Genomic DNA, 15,593 nt, shown 5'->3' on the forward strand with positions numbered 1-15,593 from the left:
TTTGGCCGGCGTCAAAGGAGACGCGAAGCGCGAACTTGCAAGACTCCACACTCGCGATCGCTTCGCGCTGCGATTCGCTCACGAGTCGGTTAATCTGAACTGTCATAACCTTCTATGGCGGCTACTTTGTTATATTGGGTGCGAACTTGATCAACCAAAAATCAATTTGACAGTTCCCAGTTTGAATCAGTGCCTTGCCGCAAACTAAATCCGATCAGCTGACGCTTCGGCGCCATCTTGCCGCGAACCAAACTGCGAAATCGCCGTGAAGTTGTGCGAGTGTTGAGTCCACGTCAACGTCGCGGTATGTTCGCTCCGCTAAGTCACGCCGCGATTCACGCGCAAGTCTGGAGGGGGCTTAGTATTTGAAGCAAAATATGACACTCCCTCAGAACTAGGCTAATTAGTAGTTTTTGGGTGTTCGGCTCCTTGGTGGAAGTCAAAAATGTTGAAATTTGATGTAGTTTGGATCTGTCACAAAAATACACAAATAAAACTGATTTTTGCACAATTTAGACGAAAATTGTGTTTTCTTTGATTATATATTGAAAATATAAGCTTATTTAGATACTTATTTAGCAAGAAATTTTTAGGGTACTGCCCTTTTGATAGGCGTACGATAATTTTGACACTCAAATACGATAATTCTCTTCCGCGCACCTGGCAACACTGTCAGGTACTGAATAACCTTCAAGGTGTGTGAAGCGCTGAGACGAATGGTTAATATAACGAAATTAAGGAAATAATTCGTTGAAATGAATGAAAATATAAACCATATACGTGTAATTAGCTAATTTATTTTCAGTTCTTAAACGCCGACTTACTAGTAATGAGCTGATAATACAATTTAAAAAAAGACTATCCTAGATTTTTTTTTATTGAATAATGCTTGGTAACAAATCATATCCTTTTTGTATTCAATAAAAAGTTCTAACTACGTAATATAAAACAAATTCCCAATAAGTAATAACCTCACCTCATCTGCGAGAACATTGTTACATTTGCGTTTCGATCCCCGAAACAGCAGTCGAGAAATCTTCTACATTATCGAGAAAATAACTTAGAAATAAAGCTAGTTTATCATTCTCATGATAAAGCGTGTTGAGCGTCAAAATGGTCACACAGTACTACGGTCCATCTAATCAAACCAACCCAGTGCCTTCCATTTCAATAATCAAGAACTGTTTCTAGATTTACCACTTTGACGCTCATCGTAGTCATATAAATATAATAATCACTAATAAACGGCGGCTGACGCGCCCAATCAAATACAACTATAATTCGACAAAAGTACAATCAAAATACCAATCAAAATTATGGCTAACAAAACTGAGGATAATGATATCTTAACAGGCACTCTGCGTGAATTTATTATTCGTGTTAGTACTAGGTTCCTAATAGTTCCACGATTAGAAAATATACAAAATACCATGGGCTCTTAGTAGGCTCAAGTCACATTCGAGTGCTGGAAACTGAACAGCAGCTATTCCCGGCTCACTCCGGCATCCATCCTCAGTCTATGAACACAATTATCCAGCAAACCTTACCTAAAGCGTTACAAGCTAATTTATGTGTATGTGGCATGAACAAAGCTGTGGAATCTAACCTTGTCAATATTGTGAACATTACGTTACGTTACTGTTCATTCATTTATAATCATTATAACAGAGGTGGGGCACAAATTTGTATATAATTCTTAATACTGTATACCTATAGTTGGCCAGCAAAATGCATTTCACAATATTAATGGCAGTAATAATTCCACCAGCGATCACAATGTCTTGTTTAATTAGGACATATTCTTGTGTATATTATTCACATATATGTTTGTCTTGATATATTTGCAGTTTAATACCGCATTGTCGACACCATTGTTATTAGGACAGATCTGAAACAAAAACATTTTTGATCTCTATGTCACCTGATGGTAATTGTACATAAAATAGAAAAAAATGGGGTAATACGGTTCAGGGTAAACAATGCGTTACTTTATCATATACCCTGCCTGAATCATAATTAAATTCCATCAAATCTACCACTGTGTTGCCAGTAAAATGAAACGTTCCATAAATAGTAAACATATTATTGGCGAAAGAATGCACGTAAATAAATAATTTACTACTAATTTGAAATACAACATTTAAATGCTAAATTCAAATAATTAGACTTATTAAAAAAGCAGTCCCATAAATTAATATTGAATTTAAACTATTTTGAGGTAGAAATGTTCGTTTTGAAATGGAAATACTTCAGGTCTAAACAACATTTGGTATTCCGTTTTAATACAATAACATTATCGTCTTAAGATGTGTATTATTAGTATTATTACTATATCTTAAAACGTAAATTCGAAAACGAGAACTACAGGATAGTGTAATACGCCCTTATGGTTACCATGATAGATTTATGCCGGCCATGACACTCACTTGTCAAGTCAAGTTGGCACTTCATTCGGCATCTGACGTCTGTTACTTATAGTATTTTTCAAACAGAAAGGGTAATCAGAAAAGAACAGATGTCATCTAAATACAATTTTGCGAGATTTGGCATTTCAAGATTATAAATTGTATGGAGATACCACATCACCCAGCGTACCCAGCATGTTTTATAAATACTCTAGTCCCCAACTGAGTAAGGCTTGTACTGTATAAATGATAAGTGCTTAAAGATTAAGTGCGTAATTTTGTACGTTTAGTGAATAAATATTTACTTATATACATAACTAACACAACAAACATCTAAGAGTCGAAGTACAGGCGACACATTTAACAAAAACCCTTCATTTTTGTAGTTGGCAGCGATTCATTAAAGGTATAGAAAATGGAGTGACCGAAATCGGGTTTCGGTCACACATTTTGACGTAATTTCTGTATTCCATACAAAAACGGTTTTATTATATTCGTAATATTTTTTTAAGATTCTAAAAAGGTTGGTGACATCTGGGCCGTCATACGGACGTTGACAGATGTCATTGTGACTGACATTTCTTGGTAGATTTGATGGAACTTATTATAAATTTGGGTATAGCTCAGAAACACTACCTAGCTTGTATAACAGTTTTCGCATCACTAAATTTCGATTCCACAGCTAGGTGGAATCTCTGTCATTCAGTTTCGAAATTTAGTGATGCGAAGGTCATCGCCTTCTCTTTTGGGCATTGTTTATTTAAGGAACTTTATGACAAAGAATTTGATTAGAAAAAAATTTATACTTACAGCTTGGTACTAGATCCTGATGCATGTGGTGCTCGGCGTCCATGCCCAGCGGCATGCATGTGGGGGGCGGGGGCCGACGCTGGACCTGCATCAGTAACATAAAACCATTTCAATTCACCTCCAATAACTGATTACGCCAGTTTGTAAAATTTCTTGATACTGGTTTTACTTTAAAACAACAAACAAACTTAAAGCAATATTTTACCTGATCAAGGTTGAAGCGCACGAAAGCTTCGTACTGTTCGGCAAGCTTGTTGCTGAGAGCAGTCTCGTATTCTGCGCGCAGTGCTGCCTCCTGATCGCGCAGCATGCGCTCGCATATCATGCGGACCTGCCAAAAGGTTTTCAATTGATGTTTGTATGATAAAATATGGCTTTAACGCCGAAGTTAATTCAAATTACAGTTTTAATTGTTATGGCCTTATGGCATTAATGGTTTATTGAAAACTGACAATATTTGCTCAGGCAATTAGAGTAGCAAATTAAAAGTTCCTTTGCCGAGGAGACATAAGAAAATCTTAAGAGTTTTTAGCTGTGGACAACATGATGTTTTCTTAGCCAATTTTTTATCAAACAGATAAATTGCAGAGGCCGTGGGTTCAAGTCCTGCTGGAAGCATAAATTTTTCCTTTTTCCCTTTAATATAAAATCTTTTCTTAGTACAAACTAAATTGTGCAGGCATTTGAACCGCTGAGTAACCTAGTTCCTCACCTACTTTAAATGTGAAATTTATTACATACATGTTCAAGATCTGTTTAACTGTAGTTATGGAGACATAATACCTATATTTTTTGCTGATGTGTGCTGATGATTAAATATAACATTATGTAGGTGTAATGAATCATTCTCGCTATATAGAAAAATTAAACCTATTTTGTGGGGTGTACACATATGTCCAGATCCTATCACAGCGAGCATTTTGACTGTAAGACTGTGACATTTGCTGGAGTTTTAGAAAGTTAGGGCATAAGTAGCATAAAATGGTCAGACTTTGAAACACAAATCTAGTCAAAAATATGGAAGTACCATTTGCCAATACATAGTTCATAAGTGATTACTCATGGTAAGGTAAGCAGCGGCCGTAGCACGGTCGCATTTTTATCGCTTGTCAACACACACACGTACACAAGTAAGTGCCAAAGTGATAGGCATAGAGACAGGCGATAAAAATGGAATGCTGCCACCGCTGAGCTCTTAAAAGAGCTGTCTTGATGGATAGATAAAGATAAAAATCAATTTATTCAAATACGATCTGTTGGATCTCTTTTGCATCGTCATAGGCGGGTCCACACAGAGCGAGCATACGCGCGAGTTTTCCTCGCCTGAGCGCGCCGCCTCAGCCGAGGCACATCTACACTGGCTGGTTTGTGCGCGAGGAATTTGCCTCGCGCGTATGTATGCTCGGTCTGTGTGGAATAGACATAGTGACAGGCGATAAAAATGGAATGCTGCCACCGCTGAGCTCTTAAAAGGGCTGTCTTGATGGATAGATAAAGATAAAAATCAATTCATTCAAATAAGATCTGTTGGATCTCTTTTGCATCGTCATAGGCGGGTCCACATAGAGCGAGCATACGCGCGAGTTTTCCTCGCCTGAGCGCGCCGCCTCAGCCGAGGCACATCTACACTGGCCGGTTTGTGCGCGAGGAAATTGCCTCGAAATATCTAAAATTTTCACAATTACAATAAAAAGTGAATTGAAAGGAGTCAATAAAATACAAGGGGAAGTCTAGAAATTATCTTTTAATCTAATACATTTTTATAGTGGTAAATAATAATGCCTATCTACTTACTATCTGCACAGCAGTCAAAAAATTGACAGTTGAAAGGTGTGATGGCTATATTCATATTTGATACACAAATCTAAAACGCCATTGAGATTTGTTTTCCCTATTCATCAATCTAAATAAAGAGAAAATTTAACAGCGGTTTGCTAAGCTTTATGAATAAGAGTAGGAGCAATTGTGTAAGTCTTGTAAGCCCCGAATCCCCGATTGATCCCATATGCAAAGTAGTGTCACATTCTAAACAAAATATTGCAGTCATAACACATATAATAAGACTGCAGAGTGAGTACAATATATGGCAGAACCCTCTGTGGTTGACGCGCGCACTATGCTCTTTTGATATCATTAGTGTCATGGTGTTTACCTGCTTGAATGTGAAGAGCGCGCGATTAGTGACCTTCTGCTGCTGGCTGTGCGTGGAACGATGCGGCGGCGAGGCGTCACCCTCAGAGCCACTGGACGATTGAGCATGATGGCACACCTGACGCCACGCGCAACTGTCGGCGCCGCTGTAGACGTTTGATCTCGTCACAGATTTCCTGGGCCATGCGCTCTGGCAAAAAAAAATAGTTTTAAGAATTATAATTACAAAAAATCCTAAAATTGTACAAATGGAAATAAAATCAATTTAATTGAATGCTGACTTATTTACAAATAATGGATATTTTGATAACAGTAAGTAGTAGCTGATTTTTCGCGGTAGTAGTGGCCGAAGCGCCGAATATTCGGCATAACATTTGTACATTTTGACTGATATCTATTATGAAAAGCTCAATGTTTGCTAAGATTTAATCGGACCCCAGGCTCCCATTCCCATGAGACGTGGCAAAATGCCGAGACAACGCGAGGAAGAAGAATCAGTTTGCTAAGATATAATTTTTGTTGCTCAGAACTAGTGAATGTAGTCAGAGCCAATAAAATCAAACCCATGATAAAAATAAAATTACACTCACGGGCAAATAATACGGGTCAGTGTCAAAAACCCTTATATTTTGCAAATTAATAGTGGTATGTGCAGGAAACTAACTGTGTATTACAGAGAATTTAATATTGAATTGAACCTTCAATTCAATGTTCTACAATAAATCTAAGTCGAATTTGGTACTAAATTCAAATTGAGCTTATTTCACTTTTGCTTGTTTTCTCACTTTTATTTTCAATCTGTCAAAGCAAAATGATAAAAGGCAGTTATTGTTGTCTTTGATGGTCAGTATTGAATTACTATCATGTCGCTAACAGAAGATGAATGTACACATATCATCACTTTGTTACAAGAAGGCAGAAGTCAGAGATATACAGCAAGAAGAACAGGCGTCTCACTATCTACGGTGCAGAGTCCTCCAACGTTTCCTAGAAACTGGCAGGAACCTTTGTCCAACCTCTGTATGTATTTCCTAGCTTTATTTGCAAGAAGTTAATTTTAGTTGTCAAATTGCCTGCTAGATGTCGCTATACCATGTGTTGAAAATCCTAGTTCGCGGTGCTAACATTTTTCCGAGAAACATGACGTCTGGCCGGTACTAAACATTGTCAAACTTTTATAACACTTGTACCTCTATTGAATTTATTACATTATTGTATAGTCAACAAGAGTGCTTTTCTTTTTGGGCCTTTTTACAACCTTCGAAGACCAGGAACCGGCACGTCGAGATGTACTACGGCTAGAGAAGATCGATTTATTGTTACTAGCATGCTCCGAAATCGGCATCTCACTGCAGTTGAAGTCAAAAACCAACTTCGGGAGACCCCGAAGAGATGACATCAGCGACTGGACTGTAAGGCGGCGGTTTCGTGAAGCTAATTTGACCCCACATAGACCGCCAATTGGCCCAAAACTTGACAGAGGACATCGAACAGCAAGAAAACTTTACGTACGCGAACATAGGCGATGGGGTGACAAAGAATGGGCAAAAAAAATGTTTTCTGACGAATCCAGATTTATGCTTTATGCATATGACGGGCGGTTTACAGACGGCCAAGTGAACGTTTTATTCCAGCGTGTTTTGAAGGAAAAGTTGCTTTCGGTGGTGGGTCTATTATGGTTTGGGTTGGAATATCTTCGGCGAGTCGCACGGAATTAGTTTTGATAGAAAATGAAATGTTAACTAGTGCCAGATATGTGGAAGAGATTCTTAATGAGCATGTCGGCCCATATTTAATTAATATGTGTGAAAACTCCATGTTCATGCATGACAATGTCAGGCCACACATAGCTCAGATTGTAGAAGATTATTTTGAGGAGATTGGCATCAACACTATAATCTCGAGAATCCCGAACCTAAATCCGATTGAGCACGTATGGGACGAGCTCGAGAGGCGTGTAATAAATCGACACCCCGCCCCAGCTACACTTAGAGACCTGAAACAGGCGTTAGTGGAAGAATGGGCTAATATCCCGCAAGAACGCATAAGAAACTTAATAAACAGTATGCCCAATCGTTTAGAAGCTGTAAGAAGAGCCCGAGGAGGCAATACGAAGTATTATGTGGAATATGGGGGAATAGCACCGATGTATCGGAGCTATTTATCCTGCAGAAGGAATGCGACAGGATACTGTCAAACACCAGACGTCCAGTGGGCTGCCAAATGCATTTTAAAAACCTTGGTATCCTTACCTTGCGTTGCATCTATATCCTAGAATCGTGTAATTTTATTAAAAAAGCATCCTGAGCTGTATATTAGAATCGGAGATGTGCCCCGTCGATTTGAATCCCGCCATAAAAAAAATCTTATACAAGTATCATCAAAGTTAGCAATACATAAAAACGGACCTTATCCCTCGTCGATAAGGATCTTTAATAACCTGCCAGGCCACATAAAAAACGAGCAAAACCAAAATAAATTTCAAAAAATGTTGAAATAATATCTCGTAGAAAAAGCCTATTACTCGGTCGACGAATACCTACAGAATAAATTGTTATTCTATTGTAAGTCATTGGACTTATTACACAAATTATATTCCGGATAAATACACGCATCTCTCTATCTTTCGTTCCTACTCCTATTCTTTTATTTCCCTTTATTCGTTTTATATTTAGTAGATGTAAATTTGACATATAATATTACATTATGATACAAGTGCGAAAAATAGGAAATTCGAAACGAGTGGCGATAAATAAAACATGACCGAAGGGAGTGTTTTAAATCGACACGAGTTGCGAATTACCTATTCGCACATGTATCGTACAACGTTTTACAGTACATGCTCTTTTAAGTTTCGACATAGTTACATAATGTGCTACTTTACGCACTAGTGCGGAAAAGTAGCACCATATGTACTGTAAAAATTATAATATTGTAATGATTGAAACAACTATTTAATATGTGACGTATATCTTTAGTTAATGCATGATAAATTGATGACGACTGTATTATATATATTCTATCCGTAAGTGAATTGCAGTGCCCTCTCAGGTTTGTATTGATACAGAATTTATTAATAAGACCTACTGTACACACAAAGCAAGGAAATAAATAAAATGAAATGTTTTTTTTTTTTGTTTTTGTTGTGTGTGAGGTACCACTTGATTTTTACCTATAATTAATTGATATCGTGTTTACTATGTAATTTAAATAAACAAGTTACTATCATTTCTAACTTTTGATGTTGTTTTATTAACTATGAGTTTATCTATACCACAATATACAATTTAATGAATGCTCCTAGTTTTATTATTTTAGGAGATATTCTAGTTTTTCGTACTGACCCGTATTATTTACCCTCAAGTGTATCAGTAACCAAGAAATGCTCAAAAAACAGTCTTCATATTTAACAACTTTCTAAGAAAACATTTGAAACAAAATTTAGTGGTTTGATGTCACCTGAAATGTTCGTTACAATAGTATAGATGCGAATAGTATTAGAGTGGAGCAGTTAACAACTTTCGTAGCAACCCTTTTCTTGTGTAATCGTGTCGAAGTCTAGTCAAAGGTCCCACTTTATCGCTTACCATGAGGATGAGATTTGCTTGTATCTTTATTCGAATAACCTGCCAAAGCATCCTTATGGCAACCAACAAAGTGGGACTTTTTGCTTTGAAACAAGACAATTTAAATTTTTAGACAGGTGTAAGTATTCGGTCGAATAGTAGACAACATTCGGCTGAATACCGAATATTGAATAGGCCGAATACCGAATAGTTGCGGGATATTCGTGGCATTGCGAGTTTTTTTTGTATGAACATGTATAAAGTAAATAATATAGGATAGTTTGTAGATTGCATATTTTACTAGTCATTTTATACTAATATAATAAAAAAGAAAAGAAAAAATGACACTGTGGGCCCATATAACCTGACAGATTTTAACCACGCATTTCTGAGGTCATAAGGAGGAAAAAATGTTATGACTTTAGGTCACATTAGGCAATTTTTTTTGTGTGTTTTTTCTGTATACAAGTATTATTTCTTTTTACATCTTGGAAAAAAGAATTCAATGAAATGATGAAGAAAAAGATTTTTTTTATTTACAGAAATTTAGTGAGTTTCCTTTAAAACTTTAATGTAGGTATGTCTAAACCAAGTCTCTTAATGGCATTGTCAGAGCTAAAAAGGTGTTTTTTACTGAATTATTACAGAAAAAAAAAATTACAAGAATTCTCACTGTAAATTGGTTGCAGAAAACTTTGTATGCATTTTAGTCTCTAATTGGGGTCAAGAATACACCTTTAAAATCTGTCGGGTTATATGGGCCCAACAGTGGATATAAAAAAACCTCTATGGAAAAATCATTACATGAGACCAATTTTACTCATTGCTCATATAAAGGACTTTTACTATCATAAACAAATAAAATTATAAAAAGTTCCACCATAAAAACATGGGAGGGTTGGCCGGTACTGTCGCAATATATGTTGTTTTTGAGTAATTAGGTGGGTCCACACAGAGCGAGCATAAGCACCTCATGCACAAACTGGCCAGTGTAGACGTGCCTCGGCCAAGGCACGTCTACACTGACCGGTTTGTGCATGAGAACATTGCCTCGCGCATATGTTCGCTCTGTATGGACCTGCCTACTGCATAATTATAATAATTTTTTAAAATTTTCTAATTCAGGCAGGCAACCTCTTATGGGGAGACTATTGTAAAATAAATTATGCATATCTAAGGAAATGGTGCTAGAAAAACTAGCTATTTTCCTGCTCATACATCTGATAATTTTTTTACTGATATCTTGTTCAAGATTTACCCTTAATCTTTCAGCTGTTGCAATTAACCTTTTAACGGTCAGAGAAGTATAAGATATCATGGAAAATAGAATAAAATTGAAGTTTGCCCGTTAAATTAATTTGATGGAATAGAGTAAATACTGATTGTAAAGAGCTATAGTCTAGAACGTGAGTACAGTTAGTATTGTGCATTTTCCTCCCATTTCATCAGAATGCTAATGATTATTGTTGAAATCTGCTGTTAGGACATCATAGCTTCCTTGCTTACGATTTGTGAAGCAACCATGGTATTAAATATTTATTATCATGGTATTTCATGAAAGCATAATTCCATTACATGTTTAAGATGTATATCTTATAACAAATAGGTATGTCAAGTAGAATTTCTATTATTATTTCCAGATTCCCATGTGTACTAGTTTGAACAAAACTTTTCCTTGAATCGATTCACAGCTCACACCAAGGACTTTTATTACCATACCATAGCTTGCTGTTAGTGTGATGTAACTGTTAATAGTAATCAATAGCAAATTGTAGTATAAATAAATAAAGAAATGCTAAATACTTATTTATCACTAAGAAGGAAAATGTTTGATGTTAAACAAATAAGTAATTGAGGTAGACCTTGTACTTCAAAGACTAGGTAAGTAATTTTATGTGTAGAGACTAATAGTAATAGATCAATCCCATTGTAACAAAGTAAATTATGACTTATGACCAATTGGTGTACCAAAGCACAGTTAATCAACAATCGCTATTACTTTTGGCAAAAAATCCCAGGTTTGTAAAAAAAAAAAACCACGCGAAAGGTCGGTTTCAAAACCAAACAGGTATAAAGCAACAAAGAGTTTTTTGTGATGAGAGTCCATTTTTCGAGAGAGAGCGTGCAATCTGACGCCAAATAACCAGCCATTACCAAAAAGAAAACTAGCGTAACTATTTTTATTAGCTTCGTCATTACAATGAAAATAGATATGATTGGCTTTAGTTGTATTGTACGTTAAGAATTGCGAATCTATTAGATTCAGCTTGGTCATGTAAAAACAAAAGAACAAAATCCGCCCAACGGTTTTAATACATACTCCGTCTCACTCCAACACTATAAAAATACTCATGATAGCGCAAACACAATGGCGATAAAAAATACAGCTGATTATAAATATTGTGATGTGTAGGTTTATATTAATTGCCTAATAAGGTCATTTCACAATAAATGTAACTAATAATGTTAAATCAATACAGTAATTAAGACGCAAATGATCTTTTGTGATGGAGGAACAAACCTGGGGTCAACTTAGCAGGTGCACTGACGGATTCTCCAAATGAAGAGGGTCTACTTTCTGACACTCTAATTCCTGGGCTTGTACTTGAGCTTGCAGGAAACGGAGCAAATCTTCTTCTTTTAGTAGGCAACTGAGCCTCCCAATCCAAATTTCTTTTCAGTGTAGCACACGCCATTTTCTTTTTACGCCCAACGAACGTCCTTTACACAATACAACTGGTTAAGGATTTCAACCAATTTCGCCAAGCAACACGATATTAAAAATAATACTATTACTAAACGTAAACTAACACTAAAATTAAAATATAATGTCTTTTAATAAATAAGCTTAAAGGATTTATCCGAATATTAAAGATTTTACAACGCTGATCACCAAAATCTAGCAGCGGTACTTTTTTACTCAACTCAATTTTGTTATTGAAATATCCAGGGAGCACCAACATACACCAAATGAATAACCATCGAGCACGGTTACTTTTTTTAAGGGCTTACGGGCTCTATAGATATAACAATAAGACAATAACAACTATCGTTCACAACATTTGAAATGTAAAAAACAGTTCAAGTACAAAAATGCCATACTTTGTCTCGAATTAACTCGAACACATTTTTTTACATTTCAAATATTGTAAACGATGTGCTGATATTCCGTGAAACGCTTGCAAGAGTCATCGGGCCCGACGTCGGCTTCAATCGTAAAGTAAAAGTAAAAGTAAAAGTAAAAATTGTTTATTTCAAAAAATATTCACTTGGATACAGTTTTTACTGACCTCCACACTAGGCTTTGCCTGTCCCGTGGAGGAGAGAATGATAACCCTAAATATCTAGTAATACAATAATGCTAATAACGAATAACAAGTTTAAATGAAATTATTAGACAAAATAGTATTAGAGAATTGTACAATGGGTAGGTACATTCGTTATTACAGGGAAAACTAAATTGTAAAACTAGACGATATATATTTAATATAGTGAAAGAAGATAGAGAAAATAAAGATAAAGTAAAATAAAATTGTTGTCTTCTATTAACTTAATAAAGTAAAATATTAGGATAGAATAAGAGTTGTGCTTGTGTGTGTGTGTGTGTGTGTGTGTGTGTGTGTGTGTGTGTGTGTGTGTGTGTGTGTGTGTGTGTGTGTGTGTGTGTGTGTGTGTGTGTGTGTGTTTGTGTGCGAGTGTGTGTGTGGGACTGGGATGCATAGGAGTGCATATGTTTGTGTTCATATGAGTATGCAAGTGTGTATCAGTATGGTATCCTTATGAGGTTCTCTGTCTCTGAATAGGATAGGTGCATCATGCACTTTATTAGTAGCTTTTTTGCTTCAATTACTGAGTGTTCCTGAAATTTATAAAGCCTGATTAATCGGTTGTAGATACGGGGATACAAGAAAATTGCAAAGCGGTGTGAAAATGAAGTGTTGACGGAAGTGACAGGTACTTTGAATATTCTGTTTGTAAGTAATGTCTTATATTCGGGGAGGTTTAAGGCTTTTTTATGTACATGTAATGCAACTCTTATTATATATAGCTTTCGAACACTGAGCACTTGAGCGTCATGGTATAAAGTAGATGTGGGATATCTCATTGGCTTTCGCAAGGCTACTTTTAGAACAGCTCTTTGCGCTCGTTCAAGTTTTATAAGGTTGGTAGTTGTTGTGCCTCCCCAGGCAAGAATACAATAGTTTATTATTGACTGACCAAGGGCCAAATAAACTGTTTTAAGTAAGGAAAGGTTAGCGGACTCTCGGAGCATTTTCATTGTGTAAATTAATTTTCTTATTCTTCCTGAGACAGCAATCATATGCTCCCTGAAGGTGAGTTTATCATCAATTTGAATTCCTAGGTACTTGATTGAACTGGCTCTCGTCATGGTGTCACAATTGCATAGTTGGGCTGGAGCGAAAGGGGTAAAACAATTAGGGATATGGATTTTAAGATTACTTAGAGATCTTGGAGATGAAGCAGATGTTTTATGGAAACAAAGAAACTTAGTTTTTGATGTGTTCAAGGTAAGAAGATTCTGTTTCAGCCACTTTGATACTAGCGAGATTCCGTGTTCGGCGGTATCTTGGACAACCTCCCAAGAAGGACCGTGGAAAACTATTGCAGTATCGTCGGCGTAACACAAGATGTCAGCATTTTTTATTGATACAAGCGAGATATCGTTTATATATAAGAGAAATAGAGATGGTCCTAAAATGCTGCCTTGTGGTACACCGAACGATATTGGTTTAATGTCACTAAGGTATTTGCCAATTTTGATGCATTGAGTTCTATTTGTCAGGTAGCTATTGAACCAATGCAGTATTTTACCTCGAATACCGTATGCTTCCAATTTCCTCAGCAGGATGGGAATGGAAACTGTGTCGAAAGCCTTTGCTAAATCAAGAAAGACTCCGACACAGGCCCGTCCCTCATCCAAATGCTTTGAAATTGTTTTTGTAAGAGTCGATACCGCATCTTCTGTTGATAGACCTTTGCGAAAGCCAAATTGTCTATTCGTTAAGAGTAAATTTGTTTCGAGATAAGCCACAAATCTTTTATTAACGATACGCTCTAAAATCTTTGAAATAGATCCTAATAGAGATATCGGCCTATAGTTACTAGGTGTATTTTTCGCGTTTCCTTTATGTATCGGTACGACTGCTGCTATTTTCCAAGCCGAAGGGAATACTCCGCTCTCAATACTAAGGTTAAATATTGTTACAAGTGGGTCCGCAATCACTGTTGCGATAGCTTTCAAAATCTTATTATTTATGTTATCTAGGCCTGGGGAACTGTTAGGGACTAATTTTTGAATGAGGCAGATGACTTCTTGCTTATCTGTGGGAGGCATGAACATAGAGTTCGATGGGGACCAGTTTACTTTAAGCTTGTTGGCTAGGGACTCTTGTGTTTCATTTTCCTGAACGAGTATTTTGTTTGAAAGGATTTGGCCGACTGAGGAAAAATATTCATTACAAACGTTTAATGAATCCGTTTCATTGTCTTTTATTTTGGTCAAATCTTGCACCGCGGGTGCTGATGGATTACGATGCGTAATTTTATTAATGGTTTGCCATAATTTTTTGGGAGACTTTTTGTGAGCGGTTAGTTGGTTTTTCTCGTATTCTGCTTTTAACTTTCTAAGAAGATTATTGAAAAAGTTGCGATACCTTGTGTAAATATTAAATAAGTTTCTTAGTGTCATCATTCGGGAATTGTTTTGAGATGAGATGGAGTTTGTCTCTCTGTTTTGAGCACCTAATGAGCCCAGGCCACCTAAAGGCCAGTCCAGTGAGGTTACCGGGAAAATCGAAATTCGTCAATTGCGGGCATTTTTCTCTGTCACTCTAAATACGTCTTAGTGAGAGTAAAAGAGAAAGATCCCCGCAATTTGCTAATTTCGGTTTTCGCGGTAGGCCCCCAGGCGGGAGCAATTTTATATCAATCTGAATAACGGCCTGTCCAAACGGGAACAATTTTTCGCCAATCTGATTAAAATGTCTGATCAAATCAGGTGGTGTGGACGCGAATGCCATTTTGGATTGCCGATTTCGAAATGGAGGTGCGGACGAAAGCATACCAATATATTTGTGACGCTAGTATTCGCGTTTAATATGGCCCTTAATAGATTCTGTGCGAAAAGAGAAGAGTCGTGGAAAGTATGTAATAGGGTTGTTTCCAATTTTTTGAAACGCTTGTATTACGTTCTATATTAACTAAAAGTTGCCCTAAAATCCAACTTTTATGCTAAAAACGGCTTTAAATATATTAAATTAACAAAATATATTTTGCCAGATGCTTTCACGCCCAAAACGCTCTTTGAAAATTGTGTGACGTCACAGTTTACGGTTTGACACATAACTACATACACACGTAGATGATACGAACTGTCAACTGACATTTGTCATTTGTTGTTTATCGCATAACTGTCAACAGTGTCAATCCGAGAGTTGTGACGTCATCCTAATCTTCAAAGACGATTCGAGTTTGGTCACGTGACGTGTGCCAAAAGATATTTTAAATTAAATATTTACAAAAATATGGCCATTACAGGTCCCCTAAAAGTAGTTTAACATGTTCTTATAATCCGAAAGAATTTATTGGGATACAATTCTGCCCTAAGATTTGTAGATGGAAACAACCCTATTCCGTACGC

At 36.6% G+C, this 15,593-nt stretch overlaps 1 protein-coding gene across 1 annotated transcript; it reads right to left on the minus strand.

The window, feature by feature from the left end:
- Window positions 1-777: 777 nt before the first annotated feature.
- On the minus strand, window positions 778-11,867 carry LOC133519778 (akirin-like). The gene is given in 6 exon segments (XM_061853869.1): window positions 778-1,888; window positions 3,216-3,300; window positions 3,421-3,546; window positions 5,368-5,479; window positions 5,481-5,556; window positions 11,454-11,867. Coding segments are annotated over 6 exon segments (585 nt in total). The 5' UTR covers window positions 11,629-11,867; the 3' UTR covers window positions 778-1,877.
- Window positions 11,868-15,593: the final 3,726 nt, after the last annotated feature.

This window comes from Cydia pomonella, chromosome 7 (genome assembly GCF_033807575.1).
Source record: "Cydia pomonella isolate Wapato2018A chromosome 7, ilCydPomo1, whole genome shotgun sequence".
NCBI classification, from domain to species: domain Eukaryota; kingdom Metazoa; phylum Arthropoda; class Insecta; order Lepidoptera; family Tortricidae; genus Cydia; species Cydia pomonella.